We start from the raw sequence: 21,480 nt of genomic DNA, 5'->3' as shown, positions 1-21,480 counted from the left end.
TTGTGCTATGTGGTACTTGTAACAAAACCTTCTCAAATAGTATCTGAAAAAGATTCATTCTTCAATGGAAAAAGAATCAATCATACTTTAGCGCAAGTATACACAAAGGACGAAAATTGAATAACACTCCAGTCCTTGCTTCTCAAAATTTTCCAACAATGTTAAATAGTGCAAGTATACACAAAATCAATTTTCAAATACTGTAGACACAATTGAATACAAGATGTGATGCTGCAGTTTGATCAGCCACAAAAACCTCAGACTATTTAAGGGAAACAAAGAAAATATCTTTTGAGGGTGGTTAAACCATGATAACGCAATGTCTCCACTATGTTAATTTCATTATAATCAACAAGATTATAATTTAACATAATGCCCCCTGATGTCTTAACTAATATCCACGAGAACAGATCTTAAAACTTAAAACTACAAACCTCTGATCTGGGTATCTTGGAAACCCTTACCAGTACCACCAAGTCATCCCTAGTAGTAATAGCTTTTCATTGAATTTCTAAGGGTGAGCTATGCTATAATTTCAATGCACATACCCCCTCCCCCAATTGACTCTAGGTAAGAAGAATTTCAGTGTAAAATATGTACTATCAGCACTCTTAAGTCTCAAAGTCAGCTAGCTTATAAACGACTCAGTCACAACAGCAGAGTTATCAAATGCTTATTTAGATATGGTAGTAGAGTTTGTACAGAGGACTCTCCATCTGCAGCCATGATATGAAACACTCTACCATACGTGAGAAATACATGCAATGAGAGAAAGCATTGCAACTTGCAAGCCCTTGGACATGGAGTACATATCAAGCATATAGTAGTAAACGGAGAAGAAAAACCAAAAAAATGTGTAACTCCTTTGCTTTATTAGAATTGATAAACAGGGGATCAATATCAAATACAATTAGGATTACTTATTCATCAAGAACACAATGCAATTGTACAAAGGCATACCATAGCTATACCAAATTACAATTAACTAGAACAACAGCATCATGCCCCCATTACCAATCCCCTTCCAAGTATATCATTCATTCATCAGTTTCTAGCCAAAACCATTCCAGTATTCATTCAAATTACAACAATGAATTATACAAAAACCATACAGAAAAGAAAAAGAAGTGTAAAGACTTCCCTTTTTAAACCGCTCTAGGGTCCATCCCCTGCTGCCAAACGTAAACAAGCTCGTCCCAGCCAGTACTGGCCATGAGTCCATCAACAAGCACACTGAGATCCACCCCAACCACGAACTCTGTATGATGATCATGCCTTCCAACAAGAGCATCTTCCACCATAAAATCCCACAAACAAACCGTCATATCATACGAACAAGAGACAATCAAATTCCTTTTATGCGGCGAAAACTTAATTTTCCTAATAGCATATCCATGACCGTTAAGAACCGCTAACGGCACCCTATAATTCCTGACATCCCAAATTCTAATACTCTTATCTACACTTGCACTAGCAATCAAACAATCATCATATTTATTCCAATCACATGACAAGATTTCGTGTTCATGACCCGGGATTATCATCGTTGAACCGGGTTCCCTAACGTCCCAGATTCTTACCGTACAGTCACCGGAAGCCGAGGCAAAAATGTCGGCGTGTTTGGGGTTCCACGCGACGGAATACACGCAATACGCGTGTTCCCGAAAAGTGCGGAGGGAAGCGGGGCGGTCAAGGGTCCAGAGCTTGACGGAATCGTCCCAGGAAGCGGAGAGGAACGAGTCGCGCCGCGTGGGGTTGTAATCGAGACCATGGACTTCACGGGCGTGTTCTTTGAAGGAGCGAAGAGGGTTGGACTGAGGAGGGAGGGCGGTGTCGTAGACTTTGACAGAACCGTCAGCGATGGCAGCAACGAGGACGGAGTCGTGCGATTCGGACCACGCTACGTCGTAGACTCCATCGGCGGTGTCGTAGGCGATTAGCTCGTTGATGGTTGGGGAGGTTGGGGAGAGATCAATGACGTGGACACGGCCGTTGCCTAATATGCCGAAGTTTTGGGCGGTTGCTACGGCTAAACGAGACTCGTAAAAGGGGGAGAACCGGACGGAGTAGCCGTTGAACGGGGTTTTGAAAACGGGCATCGTCGTTATTCGGTATTCGGAAGATAGATTTTTTTGGAGGGTAATGATTTGGTCTCTCTATGATTTGGATTTGATTGAGTTTATTTTCAGAATTGCAAATCAATTTCGACTTCAACAAAGCAGCATCTTCACTATCACCCGGCATTGCATTTTGTATGGGCTTAGGAGGAGAAGAACAAGAGAATAGGCCAGATCCAGTACACAACAACCTGGGCTCTTGACAGAAAATGGGCCAAATCCAGTAAAATTGGAAATGCTAATTGGGCTAATTTTGGTGGCCGGACTGGTCCAATCAGATAGAAAATGAAAAAGAGATAATTTGGCAGATTGGGTCGGATAATATCCGGGAGGGAAAGAAATTCACACGGTTTCAATGTGGGATTACATCATTTTAGATTAAGTTGTTAACCATAGGCTTTGTTTGTGAAATAGTACGGAAATTTTATTAATTCAATAGTTAAAATTTATAATTTTTTTTATTTTGTAGTTTTATCGTTAAATTACTAATTTTTTTTTTTTAGCTTTACTCTTTTTCAACTTCTCTACTAAATAAAGCTTTAAATCAAATCAATTTATGTTAGGATTGTTGATTTATTTTTTGTGTTATTCAATTCTAATTATTTCTTATCTGGATTCTTACTTCATTGGATCAAATAGCATTGTATTATGATGAATTCAGAATTTTTTTCGTAAGTGTCCACTTATAATAGATAAATATATATAATATTATCAATGAATTTATTAATTTTATCAACGAAGATGATATTCATAATACAAATTTTAAAGAAAAAATTTTCTTTTAAATTTTTTATTTTCTAATTTTTGAAAGTTTCCAAAAATATTTTTTCTTTTAATTTTCTTTGTTTTTCTATTTTTGGACACTCCATCAAAGCATAAAAAAGTTTTGGAGTGAAAGAAGTAATGAAAATTTCAGCAATTATGCAACCTGCTTTAGAGGAACAATGAATTTGGTCTGTTTAAAGCAGTGATGGTTTTAGGTATGGAAAACTTGTACTGTCCAGCTCGAAAAGGTGCTGAAGTCAAGTCGGCCACAATTGGAGCTTTCCTAATCAACTTCATTGATAAGGTTTTGGTTTCATTTGACCCCATTTTTTAATACTTGCCTTTTCTGTAGATAAAAATATTTTTTAAAAAAGTATTTAAATAAATTTTTTTATCATTTCCATTTTGTTTTTATTGGAATTTAGAAAAAAAGAAAAGAAAAGAAAAGAAAAGGCAGAAAGAATCGATGAATTCCTAACAAAAGAGCAAAGTGATTTCCTTATTATCTTCATGTTTCAAAGACATGATATATAGTTATAATTTGTCGTCCAGATTCTTTTTTAGTAAATGATTTAATATTCGAAATGCCTCCAAATGTATAATTTTATACAATGAATGACATATATTTACAGTTTATTTTTATTAGAATTTCTTTTATATATACCTCTTTTAAAACCATTTAATGAAAAAAAAATTGTTTTATTAGTAATATACTTAAATATTATTTTTATTTTTAAAAAATAAAAAATAAAACAGAAAAAAGACAATGAACAATGTTATTAAATCAAACTTCAAATCAAAAATTGATATATTTATGTGAAAATAAAAGAATTTAATCTAAAACAAACATGTTTTTTTTTAGTATGAAATTGTCAAAAATTAAATTTTAATTACGTATACGCAAATGCCTTTTGTCAATGTGGATTAATTGTAGTTTACAGGACCCATATTTTGTAAAATTTAATTAGTAATTTGTTTAATCATAGAAAAGGTGATTAAAGGGTCTTAAAAAGTGACTGATTAAAGGGTCTTAAAGGGTCAAACAAGTTATCATGAAAAAAAAAAACACAAACATTAAAAAAAAAAAAAGTGACTTAATTTTGGTAAGCTAATTCAATAATCAATAGAAGGGGAGAGCTTTCCCAAGATTCTTTGGTGGAGTTCAATAAAATATATATGAAAAAGAAAAAAAAAAAAAAACCCTTCAAAATTTCAATGGACCCTCCTCTCTCCATACCATCACATGTTGCCCATTAGCATCTACATCTGAACCATTTAATTGGGGGGCCACAGCTTCGATGGGACATTACTAAGATTAACAGGCAATCAAACCATTTTTAACAGTTTTTAACTACCTTGTTTTCTTGTGGCAAAATCTCCATGTGGTCACACTAATTTTGATTAGGGCCCCCAACTGAAAATGAAATTATACACACATCAAATCAAACCATTTAATATCCTCCTTTAAGGGATTAGCTTAGAAATTTTTTTTTTTTGGGTGTCATGATCTAGTTTTTCAAAAATTCATAAGGTTACTTATAAAATAATCTTTTAACTACTGTATGTGAAAGGTGAACTCAAAATAATCAATCTAGCATGAAGATTTTGAAAGTTAAATCAAGAAATAAGGTAATTAAGAGAAGTTAGGAATTGGGATGAAGCAATATGTGGCAAAGTGCAAGTGGGGTTGCCCACAGTTCATAGGAGCAAAAAAGGTCAGTAGCTAGACAATTACCAAATCAATTGACTCAAAGCATTTCAAAAAGAAAACTAATCCTTAGTTTAGATTTCATGACATTGAGTTTATCGTGTAAAGTTCATTTAATATAAAATTTTTATTATTATTTTTTAAAATTATAATTATAAAATTATAATTATTATTTTTAATCTCATTATTTATTTAAATAAATCTAAAACAACAAGAGAATTGAATAAAAATTAATTTTATTATTACTTTTAATCATAATTATAATAATTTTTATTATTTATCTAAATGCTAATGGAGTCTACAGCAAGGGGATTCAGTAAAAGAACTGTATCATCTAAAGCTGATTGAAGAATGTGTCATAGGCCACCTGGCAGGAGGGTCTTATTCTGGCTTACTCGGCAGTCCCAATCATGCACCATCATGTGTCACCCATAAGCCCTCCAACCTTACAGTATCAAAAACCCAAAATTATTGATCTCAGTGAAGGGAAGGAAGATGGGGGCCTTAAATGATGGATCCAAAAGGTAAAGTACAGAGTAAGATCCAATTAATCATGCCATAGATTTCATCCTAAGCAAGTGAAGAAAAAATTCCCTTGAAAAGCAGAGAAAAAGGAACCCAAAAAACAAATAGAAAAAGCTAAGAGTATATAATAAAAACATCATCATTTTTTTTTTCTTTTATGCGACTGATTCCGACTCTCTTTGAGTCAGCTAGGGCAAAAGAAAAAGAGATACTCTCTTTCTCTTCTTTTATTTTTCTCTTTCCATTACTTCCTTCTTCCCCCTCTTTTTACCTCCACTTTTTTCATTCTTCTTCTTCGTCTTCTCTCTATGAGAGACCAATATATAAAGAGAGAAGAGCCATGAAGAACACCATCCGGTGCTGCATCTCTTGCATTCTTCCATGTGGAGCACTCGACGTGATTCGAATAGTACACTCCAATGGCCGGGTTGAAGAAATCAGTGGCTCCATCACAGCCAGCGAGATCATGAAGGCTCACCCTAAACACGTCTTAAAGAAACCCTCCTCCTCTTCCGATGATGGGATGGTCCCAAAAATCGTCATCGTCCCACCAGACGCAGAGCTGCAACGTGGAAAGATTTATTTCCTGATGCCGGACCCTTCAACACCCGAAAAAACCCGATCAAAATCCTCTTCAACAACCAAGAAGAAAAGAAGAGACAGTCTTGAGTTTGACAGCAGCAGCAACAGCAGCCGCCAGCATCGTCACAGCAGAAGCATGAGCAACGCCAACAAGAACAACAACACTATTTCAGTGACGAATCTTTTGATATCAGACCAGTATTTAAGTGAAATACTTTCAGAGAAGTTGTCAACTCAAAGGGATCGAAGAAGAGGCCGAGTTGGGGTGTGGAGGCCACACTTAGAGAGCATATCCGAGACGCCAAATGAATGTTGATCATGAAGTACGCTGTGTTATACCATTACTACTACTACTACTACTACTACTACTACTACTATGAATTACAAAGATGGGGTTTGTAATTTTCCTTCATATTTTGATATAATTCATTTTTAGGAGAAAAAAGAAAGTACATCCATCCAATAATAGGGTTCAAGGAACAGCTGCCTTAAGTATTTGTTTTTTTCTCTTCTTGTTTATATTCTTTTCTGCCCTTTTATTAGTTTTATTTTGAGTTTTGTACATATAAGTTATAACACACAGTTGTTTCAGGGATCTTGGGTCCGGATGTTTTGCCACAGACGTTACTTGATTTTTAAGCGTAATTTTCGAGTGCCAAATCTCTTGAAAGTTGTAATTTTGTAAATGCTGAGAGTGAGAGAGGGTTTGTGTGGGTTTTTTTTTTTTGCTTTTAATTTGTGGGGTATTGAAGAGGGGGAAGTTGTAATTATCATCCAAAGGAATGGTGAGAGAGAATGAGAGATGTTACTAAGCATAAATTTGGTTTGAATTCAATAAGATTTTGATTCTAAGGTGATTGTGAAATGATGGTGGCAGTGAAATATTAATAATCGATCATCATCATCATCATCATGTTATACCATTCTTAATTTCTTTATAAATCTTTTTTAAAAATTTGAAAAATCAAATAGATGAAAGGTGACACTTCATTGATATGCAATGGATCAGAGCACATGATCAAGCTAAATATATGTGCGATGTTCCATAATCCAAATCAAAAGGAGAGAATTCACATGATCATACTTTAATATGCTAGTGTCCATAAATATTCATGGAGGTAGGAACCACAATGAAATATCCCATCAATTGAAAAAGAAAAATTACTAGAATAAAAAAGAAGAAAAACATTAATTAAATCAAAGTGATTTTGAGGATCCACCAAGGCTAGCTCATTTGATAAAGAGAGCAATTTTATTTTTTTGTCAATCTGAATTCAGTTTTGTATGAGGCATTTCAAAAGTAAAATTTAATTTAAATGCATCAAATTGGTTTGAAAAAGAATTAAACTTAAGTAAAACTTGAAAATACCCTTAACCCATATTAAAAAAATTGATTTTAGGGTGCAAATAATAATAGTCCCCACATAAACTTTTCCACCATAGAATAATTATAATTGCAGTTGTATTTGCTAGCTTGCACTAACAAAGTGGGCTTTGAGGGACATATGTCTTTCAACCAATTTTGTTCTCTTACAAAGATGGTTTATTAGATGGTGCCAACAGCATCCTGTAAAGCTAATCAACAGTAGAGTTTGACCTCTACATTGGCTTGATTAACTGCTGCTGCTGGAATTTCAGTTCAGCTAGCCACCTTTAACTTCATCATCACCCCCTGGGCCTGGAGTAGTAATCAAAACCCCATTTTCCCTATATCTTATATATGTTCCTGAATCCTGATCTGCAATTTTTATTTTTATTTTTGCTTTCTCCAGTCCCACCACCTGGGGACAACAAAAAGGTAACTGGAGTTGGATAGATATCATTGGAATAAAATCTATTTCAATTGATGCCTTGGCATGTCAGAATTGCAGTTCATTTGATCTGCTTCATCAAGTAAACTATTCTGTTTGTCTTTTTCCCCTTTTTTTTCACCTTTTTCTATATTTTAGTATCATAAAAGTTTTTCTAGAGAAAAAAAGTGAATGAAAGGTAACTATTATATGGTACTTAACTGCTTCAGTTTCCACTGTTTTAATATTCTTTTAAACTTGTACTACTAGAGATCACGAGACCAAAGTTTTCATTTTTGTGATCTTTTTGCCTTCCTTTATTTTCCTATTCAGACCAGATCAGCCCTCCTCTTCCATTTCATCTTCTCTTCCCTGTGGGGAGTTCTCAAAATCTCAAATTAACCACTGTTTGCCGACAAACATAGGATGCCAAATTATGGGACGGAGGATCCATGATTGGACTGACCAGTTAAAATGCCGGGCTTGAAGGGCAAAAAATTGAACTTAGATTACAAATTTCAAAAGCCATTGAGGGTTTTGAATTATGAGATTTTTTATTAACTAATTAAAAATTCAATAAATAATTAGTTTAATTGATTAAGATTTGTTCTTTTAGATGAAAAAATTTTAGATTTGAATCTTGTCAATGATATTTATTGAAATTATTTAAAATGTACGAGCACAACTTATAGTAATTTATTTTAAATTGTTATGTACGACATATTTTATTTTAATTTGAAAAATCGAATAATTTATTTATCTTGAATTTTTTTTATAAAAAAAATTCTGATCAGGGATGAACTTTTGAGTTTTTATTAGATATAAATAAAAAAAATCTATTTACTGAAATATTTTAAAAAATACTTAAATTAAAGCCATACTTCAATCGGTTCAAAAGTCTATGGAAAATAAAGGAAGAAATTGATTATTCTTTTTTGGTGCAGAATACTAGAAGTGGGAAATGATAAAAAAAACTGCAATAATTCAAGCGGCAGGGGGGCGTCTCCCTCTTACACTTTGTTATTTTTATCGACGTGAAAAGGGTAAAGAGTCGCTATCTCCACCTTTTCATTTATAATCTGAATTCTTTATGGTTAGTTTTTTATTTTCTTCGTGCATTCTTCCACAATTTAATATCACCATACCTTCACCCCATGTTTTAGAGTATCTCCAATCTTTTTTTTTTGGGGATCAAAATCCTTATGGCAGATAAAATAAAATGTTCCAAAATGGATTGTCAATCTTGTCGTCACCTATCTTTACAAGTGGCATATTAAGAAATGAGGCCATTTGCCTTTAACCTATACAAAGCTTGTACTATTTTTTTTCTGTTATTTTGACAACCTTCCCATTCTTCCAAACTTGGGTTGGACCCCTCCTCCTATGGTTTATTACCATTGGTTTGCTAAGGTATGAGGATTAGGGTTTGAAAGATTTGAATATGGGGGTACTGGCTCTGTTTTGGTCGATCGACATGCATTCATATATGGTCAATTATTCGATCTTATCTAAGAGTATGCATACTATCATAAATAATTGATCGGCATATTTTGATATAAAACATTCACTGGTTTCGACATACTCTGTTGGAAATCATCAATAAACAATTCTATTTGGGGTTCAAGGGTTGACGGGGACTGCTAGTAATGATTTCGAAAGTTTTAACTTGCCTAGCTACAGCTGAATTAACCCTAGAAATTAATGTTTTCTTTCTCTAGGGGCTTAGCTCTTGCTACTATTGCCACGACCCAACGATTTTTGTGGAGGCATTGTTGAGTTTGGAAAAGAGAAAGATGAGCAAGTACATTTTTTTTGCAATCTCAACATCAATGCAGCTTATCAAAAGAGAAAAAAAAAAAGTCACCTTCACTAAGATTTTTTTTTTCCTGACAGGTAACGCACAAAAAAGAGTGGCAAAGTGCTTGCCTATGGTTCGTTGTTCATCGCACATACATTAATATGATACAACCTTTTTTCAGTTGAAAATTCTCTTAGAAAACGTTACCGATGGAAGGTTATCACAAACCGGCGGCAGGTGGATATATATATATATATTTATTTATTTATAGACACACATACACACAATTTGTAGGCTCTGGGTGGGGTTTTCAACAGCTCAAAGTAATGTTCCATCCAATATATATCTATATAAATATATAAGTAGTTGGATTCACTGCAGTTTACATGCTTCATCGGAATGGTTAAAAAGAAGGTGCAGATGCTACGGATGCATTACAGAGTTGAGATTGAAATTTGATGGGAGAGCAAGTGATTGAATCTGAAATTTCTTGGATTTGATTAATTCCTTAAACCAATAATAGGGTTCGAAGAGTTGAAAATCATTTATTTTCGTAACTGATCATTGTCACTTACAACATTGCAGCATATTCGTTTTACTGTGCAATGTGCTCATTTTACCAGCAATGCCCGGTTAGCACACTTTTTCCTGAAAGGAGGGCGGGGGGGGAGTGGATTTTGATAATGACAGTTGAATGAGATGTTGAAGGGCCAACATTTTTGGTCTATGAGAAAAGATGATAATGGATCGGACGAATTTTTGTTCATCTCAAATCTGATTTGATCGAACAATTTTTTTTAATTTTTCATATTTAAATTCGATTTGATTCGATATTATATAAATCATATCCGATTTAATCCAAAATTAATAAAATATTATTTTTAAATATAAAATATTATTTTTAAATAAATATAAAATTATATAAATATATATATAAATATAAAATTAATTAATTAATTAAAAATAATTTATATATATCGAATCGGATCAGGTCGGATTTACTTAAAATCAAGTCTTGACTTGACCTAGATTTTTTTTTATTATTACTCAATTTGACTCGAAATATAATTTTTTTCTTTTAAAATCAAGCTTCAAAAATCGAATCAAATCGAAATGAATCGAAAACATATTAAGCTGCCATCCCTATCTTTGAGGTGGGCCATAAATTTGAAAGCTAATGTTTTTTATAACTAAAATTTGGGTTAAGGCTCCTTCTAAAACTTGGCTTCTACTAGGCCTATAGGCTATAGCAAAGTAGTTCAGTGACTTTTGTAATGCTAAACCCTAAACAACAAGAAACTAACCATTTCAATTGTGAATTGCTTTTGATGATTGAATCATGGAAGTCCTCAACAGTCATAGTAAATCATGATAATCAATGCCACAATTTTGGCCCCAAATTTTTGGGTCAAAAAGCAGGCCTAGGGGCTACATCAAAGAGGCCCAACAATATCTCACAAAGGCAAAACCCAAAAGGGCAAAGGGCAGATAAAAGCAAAAAAGCGCCAACCGGAACTCTTCAACCTCAAGGCCTTTTTCAAGTTTTAACCGCATCATTCTGTTTCTCGGTCAAACTAGAAAAATTGGAAAGACGATGGAAACAACGAGGTAACAATAGTTGCAAGCTAACGGCGCCGAGAGCTAAGTGGAGCCAAGACCCAAGTTAGAGTCCATGCGGCTCACGCCAAGCGCCAGTCGGCAGCCGGCGCATTACTGCCGCACATCCACATCATTCCAAACATCGACGGAACCGGATCCATCCCCCCCCTATTTTTGCGCCATTCATAGGCCTATGGAAATGAAATACGAGAGTTTTTTTTTTTTTTTAATCTTCATTTTTATGAATTTATTAATGATAAGTTATTGAATTTATTAACTACTGAGTATATATAATGTTAGAGGAAAAAAGAAACTTGCTTGGAATGAATGGATGATGCATTGTGAAAATCATTGCTTAAGAAGCCCTTGATCTTAAACCCAACCACATGTTTCATCATGGGGGACTCAAAACGGATTGTGGAATTTGATAAAATGTCATTGAAAAGGAGGAAACAAAGGCAAAATTTAATCTCATCACAAGCCACTCGAGGAGCATGAAGGAAGCTTTGGGAAGACAAACCTTGGATAATGGCACCGGAAACAATCTTTCACTTTTGTCAGGATTATGGTGTAATTGAATGGAGTTAAATGATAAATTCAAATTTTAACTTGATTTAAAATTTAATTCGAATTTAATTTAATTTAATTTTTTAAATTTGAGTTTAAAGTAAAATTTAAATTATTTAAATTTATTTAATTAATTAATTTAATAAAAATAAATTTTATTATCATATTTAATTTTAAATTTGATTATGTGTTTGAGTTCAAATTTAAACTTGAATTAATATATATATATATAAAGATAAAATAATAAATTTTTAATTAAAATAATAAAAAATTTAAAAATTTAATTAGATTCATGAATAATTTGAGTTAAATATTTGAATATTTAAATTCAAATTGTTCAATAAATTAAACTGTTTGCTTGATTTAATAATAACTAAATTGAAATTAAATTTTATGTAAATCGAATAATTACACCCTTAATAATGATATGTTACACAATAATGAAAGATCCACCTGACCGAAAAGTAGGCACCCCAAAACCTAATGCAGAAAACAGAAAGAGATACCTCCCCAAATGCCTCAAAGTTTTCCATTTTGAGAAACAAAATTTTCCTATATGTCATCCATTTTTGTCCAGTGACTGGTTTATTTTTATTTGGTTTAATATATAAAATAAATAAATATAGAAAATTTGTTATCCATTAATATCCGGAAAACGATCAAGGTAATGCACTTTTTCGGCCTTGCAGTTGTAGTAGTAGCAGGCCAAGGAAAGGCAGCAGCACAAAGGAAACGTCAAAATGCCAACTGGACTAGTAGCCGAGCCGAATCCGATGATGACCCAAGCCACCTGCCCACCTCACCCCACCCTCACGCGCTCTCTCACATCCCGGCGACCAATCCTAACCCTCTTTCTATTATTCTCTTTCCCTACTCTCACGCCTCTCTCATGTGTCCGGCGCGTCATCGCCGAACCGACCCCAACCTCTCTTTTTTCTATTAACCCTTTCTTTCCCAATCAATAACCTAAATCTCCCCTAACCAAAAACCAATCCCCACCTTTTTTCGCTCTTCCCCCAACCCTCCCATGGGCGACCTTATGGATTCCCTCACGCCGTCAACGACTCCTACCCCTCCTTCCACCACTCCCCACTCCCGTCCGTTACCTGTCCGTGAAGATTGTTGGTCTGAGGAAGCTACCTCTACCCTCGTCGACGCTTGGGGTCGCCGTTATCTCGAGCTTAACCGTGGGAACCTCCGTCAGAAGGATTGGCAAGATGTTGCTGACGCCGTTAACGCTCTTCACGGTCATACTAAAAAGACGCACCGTACAGATGTCCAGTGCAAGAACAGGATTGATACTATCAAGAAAAAGTACAAGATCGAGAAAACTCGTGTTACCTCCTCTAATGGAACCCTAACGTCATCATGGCCTTTCTTTGAACGCTTGGATGCTCTCATCGGATCCAATTTCGCCGCTAAAAAGCTTTCTCCTTCGCCTAAGATGTCCCCGAAGCCATCGCCAAGGTTGTCACCGAGGATCCCGGGGTCTCCTCCCATGGCTCTCCCGCTTCCGCTGCCGTACAGAAGGACTCCGGCGTCGGCCACGGTTGCCGCACTTCCGCAGAAGAGGCCTGTGGCGGACGATGGAAATTTCAGGAGAAATTATTCTGCTGTTGCGGCTGCAGCTGCTGCTGCAGAAAGTGATGAGGAGGGAGAGGAAAGCGAGGGACAGGAAACTGAAGGAGAAGGAGAGGAGAGGGAAGGGATGAAGAGATTGGCGAGAGCGATAGAGAGGTTTGGGCATGTGTATGAAAAAGTGGAAGGGGAGAAACTGAGGCAGATGGTGGAATTGGAGAAGCAAAGAATGCAATTTGCTAAAGATTTGGAAGTGCAGAGGATGAGGATGTTTATGGATACGCAGGTGCAACTCGAAAGGATCAAGCGCGGCAAAGGATCCTCGGGGTCCAGTGGTGAGGCCTATTCTTCCTCGTAAAAAAACTGTCTTTAGCTTTATATATTATTGTATTTGTTATTTGATTGATTAAAATGTTTTTAGGATGATCTTTGAATGACTTGATGGTTTGATAACACAAAGGGGTAAAATTCATTTATGGATGAGTGTTTTGGATCAGTATGTGGCATATTTGTACAATAAACAAGGTTGCTGGTATGCTTTTCTTCTTCAAAGAGTGTGACCTTGTTGTCCTTTTTTTTCAATGCCTGTTGTGGAAGTGCGATCTTGGAACTTGTTCATTATTTTCTGGTGAAAGCTTTCTTTAAATACAAATGACTGTAGATTGTGGCTGGTGTGTAGTCTATTACTGTCTTGTATGTGTTTGATTTAGAACCTTGCATGGATTCCTGGGTTCCCTCCCTTCATGTATTTGATACAAGGTGCACTACTTATAAGTTGCATTGATTGATATTGATTTCGGTTTGACATTTGTTTTTTCCTACTTTTATGTAATGTTCATGTCATTTTGGTATGAACGGGGTATATATGTTTTACAAGTTGAAAGAATAAGGCGTTAAACTTAGGCTTTTGGGTTTTCAAGATATGTCCAACTCCACCATCTATATACTGAATTCTTTCGGTGTGCTTCTTTAGGATTTAATGTTTGACTTGTCTTCCAACATGTGTTCTAAAAGAAAAGAATTGAAACCTTGACCTCCACTGTTTCTTTTGAAATAACATGCTTCAATGTGCTCTGGCGGCTATGTAACCTGATAAGTTAATGTGCCGGGGCATTAAGGTTTAAGTTTTGGAGTTACGTTTGATGTGGAAATTGACTGACTTGGCAGAAGTGACAAAAGAAACTCTTCTGATCTTTTTATTGATACAGCGGATAACAAGAATTCAGGCTGTTTATCAAAAAGTAGACTTGCCCCTTATATCTGCCTAACATTCCTATCCTACAGAGATTAGGTTGGGAGGTTGATTTTATTTGGTAATTTGTCACTCCATGCCCCTCAAAACCTGTGGTCAATTTGGAATATTGCCTGTTCTGTTGGTTTATTGGGTTTCTCCATTTTGTTAAATGTGCTCTTACGATGGCCTTTTCTATAAAAGTATGTTTATTTGAAATGTCCTGGTGTGTTAAGGCTTGTGTCTTTCACTTGGCAGGTTACTATCTAGTTGAGAGGTTTCATTTTAAAATATATTTATATATAAATTAGGGGTCCTGTGGGGGTTTATGGTGTGTGTAACTTGCTTGCAGACTGATCAGGTTCATGCTTGTAATCAGATAAACTTTTATCTGACCTTCTACATTATTTTTATGGTATGTCAGCAGAAAATGGATGTTTCTTCATTGCTGGTCTGCTGACAGAGGTTGTTGCCTGTCTTTACCCGCAATATCATGTGCCAAGAAGCATGATAATACTCATCAAGAGTTAAATATGCTTTTTATGTTTAAATTGCCCTCATATCTGTGCTGCACTATTATGTTCTGTTTGTGGAGTCCTTGATTTGTTTTAAGAAAGATGTTGGATGTACCATAAAGGTATTGTCTGTTCTCTGTTTTTATCTGCCTGTCTGTTTCTCTTCAGCTGTGCATGTGAGTTCAAGATTGATAATCTGTATTAGATCCTCTCTTATACATACTTATCTGCAAGAAAATTGTCAAGAGTTCTTTCAAAGCCCTACGTTCAGTTCTCTCTGTTTACCATAATGGTTGTTGTATGCATCTAATACACAGGGACCATGGCTTGAGTGATTGATTGTTCAAAATCTCATGGATTTGTTCAGGTTTTCTTGTGTGTTATTTCTATGTCAAAATATGCAGAAAGTTCCTTTCAACTGGAAGGATTGAATCTCAATTTGAAGTATGCATTCTTATTGTTTATGGTCAAGGAAATGAAGTGTATTTTGTATTCATAGACTCCTTTTGATTGTATGTTCTATGTGTTATCTCCTTGACAGCTTTGCATGGTTAAACATCACTTTTGATATAGAATTGATTTCTAAAAAGGGCCCTTTTTTCTTTGTTGCAGACATTTATAGCTAGCCATATGGGGGAAGAGTTTCGACTGTTTTTTGCGCGGGAAAAACATGAAGAATATTGATTTTTATACTCATCCCTTGAAAGTATGTATAGTTCTAGCTGATAGTGGCCTCAGAACTCAGAAGACAATCAGCAGTTGGCAGATAAGGTTGCCAGAGTTGTTAAAGTTTCTTTCTTTTGCCTTTCCCCCTTCATTTTAGGGGCCATAAAAGAACTGAACTCGTTGTAATTTAATTTGGGATGTTGGAACTGGGCCTACATTTGGTCCAATGTCATTTGTTTTAGTTGGTGAGTCTCTAACGTATTAGCTTTTTTAAGCCTTTGTGTTTCTTGCAATGTACAAGATTAGGTTGTATCCAGAAACTCTTTGTGTTGAGTATCCCTGTCAAAGCTTTGCTTAGCTAAATCTTTGGTCTCCCATTTCTATTTAATTAGGCTAAAATCCTCACTTTGATATGCCAGCCAGCAATCGGCACTTAAAAGAAACTACAGCTGTTTCTGACTTCCTGCAGATATCAGTGGAACAATAGTTTGATAGCGTACAAAACCCGGGGCCAAGGACGCTAACACGCATTATTTTCAGACTAAATATTTAGGCCGAAGAGAAATCCCACTTCCGATCCTGCTTTAAAGAAGTAACATATTAATTAATTTATACGTCTAAGGTGTAATAATATATTAAATAATTACATTAAATAACTAACAAGGTGATGCGTGATGATTAATTCATTAATTAATTAAAATGCTAAGGATAACATGATAATTAACAGTGGAGACAAGCTTTGCATGCTCTATATATGACAACAACATTATATTAGGTACCACAAAACTTTGTAAGTGCTTAATTTTTATACGCAAAGCAAGAGAAACCCTAAACATTAAACCAGTAGTAGTACAAGTGCTAGTGCTGCATTAACTTCAAATGTTTGCCTTTATGTATACCCTTTTCCCTTCCCTCTGGTTTTGCTTGCTAACTTGGTGAATGCTCATCATCCCATCCTGCATCAACCAATATTCACAAAATACAAAGGCTACTGTTAATTCTTGTCATATCTACATACATACAAATATATATATATATATATATATCCATGCATGCCATAGTAAATCATGAGGGGCTTGAGTTAAGAAATAACAAAAGAGTGTAATCTAATTAAGAATAAAAAGCTTACCACCCCTTGAAATCTAACAAGGGCATTTGTTAAGACTATTATTCAAAAGGTTGGGAATAAATGCAATTGTTCAATGATTAACATAAAGATTTTTAGGTCATGTTTGGTACACAAAATTATGATAGGATAAGATAAGATAACATTATGAATAAGATTAGATTAAATAATATCATCCTATTTTATGTTTGATGTGTACAAGGATTAAGGTAGGATAATTTATTTATTGATCAAAATTATCCTTCCTCAAAGTTTATACAATTTAAATTATTGATGTAATTTTTAAAAATATAATAAGTCATGTAAGTTTAATCACATAGATTAAAACTAATCCCTTACTTTTTCAAAGGATAGAGTTATCCTATTGGCATAGGATATCTAAATCCTTTCAATAATTCAATCTTTTTATTCAAGTGCATAACAAATATGTGATAAGATGATTAATACCCTATCATTCAACTAATCTTATGTGTGCCAAACGTAGTCTTAATGTACTATATAGAAATTTTCTTCAAATAGTAATTTTATGAAATTCCTTTGACATTCTCCTGATGAATTAGTAGAACACTAGCTAGAGGTCCTTCTCTCATTCAGTACAAAAAATTTCTTGAATGTGGTGAGATATTTGGAATATAAACTAAAGAATATTTCTTAGCATTAACACATTATAGCTCATAAAGGGGAGGAGAAGGAGAGAGACACTCTTTCAAAACCTTTCAAATTGAAAGATTTAGAGAATTTTTTTGCATAGATAGTGAAATTACATTAAAGAAATGATCAAATACACATTGGAATTTTTTAACTCTACAAGTGAAATTAAAATTATAATACATGTTTTTTTAGTATATATTTAAAAAATAAAAAACTAATTTAAAAAAAATGTGGGATATATTTCACTATTTTAACTTCACTTGTTAAGTTAAAAAATTCTGCTATCAGTATATCAAATAATTTGTCATGACATTATTTATATAATTAATAACTTATCATGTTCTTTTCAATTTTGTCTTTAACTAAAAAAGGTAATATATATATATATATATTTGATATACTGTTAGTATATAAATTTTATATACAGTTAGTGAATTGGATGATACTACCTCATTAATGAGGTAAATTAAATTATGACACCTCATTAATAAGTAAGTTTTTTTTTAAATTAAATTTTTATATATTTATTTTAAAGATTGATATTTATTCATTAATGATGTGGCATCATCTTATTCACTCCAATGTATAAAATCTATATACTGACAATATATTAAATATAAAATATATATATATCAACTTACACTAATGTAAAACTTTTTAGTTTTACACTTTTTTCTAATCATTAATTTTAATATATCAAAGGGATAAGAGAGACAAATCAAAAAAAAGAAAAAAATAGTTTAATTTCATCCTTTGGATCTTACCTCATATTATTGAAATTAATAATTAAAAAAAGTGTAAAACTAAAATGTTATATACTAGTGTAAGTTTATCCCTTTCTTGTATATGAAGAGGATATAATTTACAATTATTATAGTACAATTAACAAATCACAATTCAAAATTATATTGGAGTTATCAAGATTTTATATAAAACTTACGCTTATAAATGATGAACTTTTACATATTTTTTTATTATAATTGAATAATTATAGGATTGTAATAAAAAGAAGTACAAATAAAATGCTTCCGTTTGTATATATTATACAACATTTCACTTCATTTTAATTTCTCTTTTTGAGGAGGAAATTATCTAAATAAAGAAGAATAATCTTTGGCTCTCACCATGCTTCCCCTCTACCTCTCTCCTTTTTTCTCAAACATAAGCTAGACCACTTTTTTTTTTTTTTTTTTAAATCTCATGACAAAATTTATGTGAATAAATGCCCAAAACTAAAATTGTATTTAAGAGAACAGTGTTTGCCATAGTAATTCCTCCATATTGATCTGCACCCTGATTCCGACTGGGCAAAGGAGACACAGCGTATGATCCACCTGAATATCCCAATAACTTTTATTAAACACTTATTTAAGCGGGTGAAATGATCCAAAAGCCTAAGACCGCAATTGCAGGAAAAATCTCTGGGACTAGGTTTTTGTAAGGTTCCTCCTATTTTGTCTCCTTTCCTTACTCCTAGGGACTCTAGCTAGCAGTACTATTATTCTATTCTCTCTATTCTCACTGATATTCCTCATTGGATTCAGTTCAAGCCACCGTCAGTAATAGCAGTAGCTTTTTAGTTTTTAGGGTTGGTGGCTTTCAAATGCATGTGTGTGTGTGTACGGTCTCAACTCAACTTACTTCGAGGGTCAAGCTAGTTGGCATTCACAGGCACTTGTCTTTACAATAATCAAGAACTGTGTATCTGTTTTTTTGTTCTAGTTAAGAATTCGAAATGCGAATAAATAGTATATGATTCCCACACCAAAACATAGTTAAGATCCACATCCCAAAGTGTAACTAATACTTCAACCAGCTCATAAGCTTTCCAAAATCACTATGTCACTTCATATATTTTGGATTAATGTAGCCTTACCTAAATGAACAGCTGTGATTACTGTCAAGGTCAAGTACTCTAAGACAAGCTAGACCATACAAAATAAAGATTCTTGTACTTAAAAATTAATACATAACTACAAAGAATTAGCTCAATTGGTAAAAAGAAAAAAAAATTTATTGTCAATTAGGCTTCAATTTTTGTGAAAATATTTTGAGAATAAAATTATGAATGCACCAAGTAAAAACGAAAAAAATGTATCCTTAAGTTTGCTTAGGAAAGAAATTAAGTTTAGGTAAAATCTGAAAATACATTTGATCATAATATCCCAAAAATTTATATGTAACACCTTTCTAGCGCAATCCTTTCATATGCATTTCAATAATTTACAGAGAAGCAATCAAAGAAGAGAGTTCAGTAAAGTATGATGACGATTAAACAAATTATTTGAATTTGTAAATTACAATTATAGAAAATTAGTACATATATAAATTATGGTTTGATCACAGGAAGATTAGTACATAAAATAATTTTGGATCACCTTGTACGAGAAATCCTCAAGAGTAATTAAATATAATATTTTTTTTTATAATGAAAATTTTAATTTTAATTTGGATTTCCACATCGAAATAGGATATATAAAATTCACATGAGAGTTATGTTATATATACATGAACATGGACATTCATGGGGAGCACAAAATCGAACAGAATCAGAAAAGAGCCAAAAAAACAAGGGGAAAAGTAAAGAAGTAAGAAATATTTAATTAGGAAATTAGTACAAAAAAAAAACAGTATTTTTTTTTCATGATATGAGAGAGAGAGAGAAAGAAAGAAGGAAGTAATCTTTCTCCTACCCAATAGTAAGAGATGATGGGTAAAAAGTTTTGAGGTAAAATTACATACCACACACTTCTTCACCACTGCAAAGGCCTCGATCCAAAGGTGAGTATTGGAATTAGGGTTTCACAGTGGAGGTTTTAGGGTTTTATCAATGAAATAAGATCCCCACTTATAATATTATGTTCTTTCAGGTTCTAAGATACACTAATTCTCTAATCAGTTCCAATTATTTTCATGTAATAATTCAAACAATCAAATTTTTTTATTCTTGAATTTATTTAAGCTAAATTGTATATATTTCTCTTTAATTTATATTTTCTTTATGCTGCTAGAAAAAATTAATCATAACTTACATATATATATAATATTAAATCACAAAAATTACCATTGGTCTGGAGAAGACAAGCTACTAGCTATAGGTAGCTAAGAGGCTAGCAGATTGGATGATGAATTAGCCTCGTCGACGTTGGGTTTATTAATTTGATTCTTCTTCTTCTTTTTCTTCTTATATGGAATCCCTCTGGCCTTAGCTTGACAATCCTTCACTTCACGCAAATAAACCCGAATTGCTCCATTTCCAAAAGGGTTAGTCTCCGGTGACCCACCGTGCTCCTCATAAGCAGCTCTTAGGCGTCCGATCAGTGCATCAAGACTACCCCAGGCTTGCCTTAGTGGACAAGTACAAGGACCAGGCGGGTCAGGTTGTCCGAAAAAGACACAACTATGTAGGTGAATCTTAGTCTTGCCAAACTGATCAAGATATCGTAGGAAATCAAGAACATGGCTCCAGTTACACTGTGATAATGCAACTGGGGGCCTCCGATTCTTCAAATACTGCCCGAAAGTGTTCCAGTCTCGCCGTTTCTGGGACTCATACCTGCTCAACGGAGCCGGCTGAGGCTGGTGGTGATGGTTGCCGGATGATCCTGAGGGCCCTTCAGCAGAATCTTTTGCTATATCAACTGACATGATTAACTACAATTTCTTTGTCCAGAGGATTTCTTGGGTATTTTTGGCCAGAAATGATAATAATAAAAAAAAAAGAAAGGTCAAAGAATAGGGATCGTGTAGTGGAGAGAAAGATGAAAATCACACCTTTGGGTCTAACTGAGAAGGCATGCTATGGGCCCTCTATGAAGGTGCTTTTTTCCTTCTCTTTCTTCTTCTCTCTCATTCTTATTTCTCCTTTTCTAATTTGACACTATTTGCACTAACAAATTGTTTTTTAACGCAATGCATAATTACAATAAATGTATGCCAATGCCATCATCTCAACAATCATTATCATCATTTTCATTTGAATATTTTCGTCATTATATAAATTTGTGAATCTGTTTGGTGACTTGTTAGTCGGTGCAAAGAAAACTTGTTAGTAACTCGGTTTAACCACCGTAAACCTTAGTTGTTTAACTTGACTTTGTTTTCCCAAAAGAAAAAGGAAAGTTTTAGTCTCTCTGGAAGAAGAAGAAAAAATGAACTCAAAAGTTGGTGGTGCTTGACTCAGTGTGAAAACGAGTCGGATGAAATTAGAGTCCGGAAGAAAATTACATGATTTTCTGCAAAAAAAAAATTATTATCACTAT

General features: G+C 33.9%; 4 protein-coding genes across 6 annotated transcripts; 2 read left to right on the top strand and 2 right to left on the bottom strand.

Moving 5' to 3' along the window:
- Positions 1 to 850: 850 nt before the first annotated feature.
- LOC111281261 (peroxisomal targeting signal type 2 receptor) lies at positions 851 to 2,411 on the bottom strand. The gene has a single exon (XM_022868960.2). It carries the CDS (start codon positions 2,097 to 2,099, stop codon positions 1,146 to 1,148), a length of 954 nt encoding a protein of 317 aa, XP_022724695.2. The 5' UTR covers positions 2,100 to 2,411; the 3' UTR covers positions 851 to 1,145.
- A 2,820-nt stretch (positions 2,412 to 5,231) lies between these two features.
- Positions 5,232 to 6,292, top strand: LOC111281108 (uncharacterized). Its single transcript, XM_022868721.2, has one exon. It carries the CDS (start codon positions 5,273 to 5,275, stop codon positions 6,011 to 6,013), a length of 741 nt encoding a protein of 246 aa, XP_022724456.2. The 5' UTR covers positions 5,232 to 5,272; the 3' UTR covers positions 6,014 to 6,292.
- Positions 6,293 to 12,078: 5,786 nt separating this feature from the next.
- LOC111280492 (trihelix transcription factor ENAP1-like) lies at positions 12,079 to 15,804 on the top strand. 3 transcript variants are annotated; one of them, XR_002689043.2, is made up of 3 exons: positions 12,112 to 13,364; positions 13,451 to 13,561; positions 15,388 to 15,804. XR_002689043.2 is itself a non-coding variant. In XM_022867954.2 (2 exons), exons 1-2 carry the CDS (start codon positions 12,479 to 12,481, stop codon positions 15,399 to 15,401), a joined length of 900 nt encoding a protein of 299 aa, XP_022723689.1. In that variant the 5' UTR covers positions 12,079 to 12,478; the 3' UTR covers positions 15,402 to 15,804. The 3 variants fall into 3 exon arrangements, 2 of the variants coding, with proteins under 2 accessions (XP_022723689.1, XP_022723688.1); XM_022867954.2 differs by lacking the exon at positions 13,451 to 13,561 and having other exon boundaries at positions 12,079 to 13,364; XM_022867953.2 differs by lacking the exon at positions 13,451 to 13,561 and having other exon boundaries at positions 12,109 to 13,383.
- A 302-nt stretch (positions 15,805 to 16,106) lies between these two features.
- LOC149510632 (protein LIGHT-DEPENDENT SHORT HYPOCOTYLS 9-like) lies at positions 16,107 to 21,138 on the bottom strand. The gene is made up of 2 exons (XM_089757216.1): positions 20,283 to 21,138; positions 16,107 to 16,397 (listed from the first exon to the last, which is right to left on the bottom strand). The coding sequence occupies exon 1, from the start codon at positions 20,864 to 20,866 to the stop codon at positions 20,321 to 20,323; it is 546 nt and encodes a 181-aa protein (XP_089613342.1). The 5' UTR covers positions 20,867 to 21,138; the 3' UTR covers positions 16,107 to 16,397; positions 20,283 to 20,320.
- Between the last annotated feature and the right edge of the window lie 342 nt (positions 21,139 to 21,480).

Source organism: Durio zibethinus, chromosome 28 (assembly GCF_047325235.1).
Source record: "Durio zibethinus cultivar Kanyao isolate XHJ-2024 chromosome 28, ASM4732523v1, whole genome shotgun sequence".
In the NCBI taxonomy this organism is placed as follows: Eukaryota; Viridiplantae; Streptophyta; class Magnoliopsida; order Malvales; family Malvaceae; genus Durio; species Durio zibethinus.
Note: the sequence above shows the minus strand (reverse complement) of the source record. Positions and strands in the feature narration are given on the sequence as shown.

Coding starts and splice junctions, on each gene's coding strand:
- LOC111281261 (XM_022868960.2), bottom strand. CDS start 2,099: ATGCCCGTTTTCAAAACCCCGTTCAACGGCTACTCCGTCCGGTTCTCC.
- LOC111281108 (XM_022868721.2), top strand. CDS start 5,273: ATGCGACTGATTCCGACTCTCTTTGAGTCAGCTAGGGCAAAAGAAAAA.
- LOC111280492 (XM_022867953.2), top strand. CDS start 12,479: ATGGGCGACCTTATGGATTCCCTCACGCCGTCAACGACTCCTACCCCT.
- LOC149510632 (XM_089757216.1), bottom strand. CDS start 20,866: ATGTCAGTTGATATAGCAAAAGATTCTGCTGAAGGGCCCTCAGGATCA.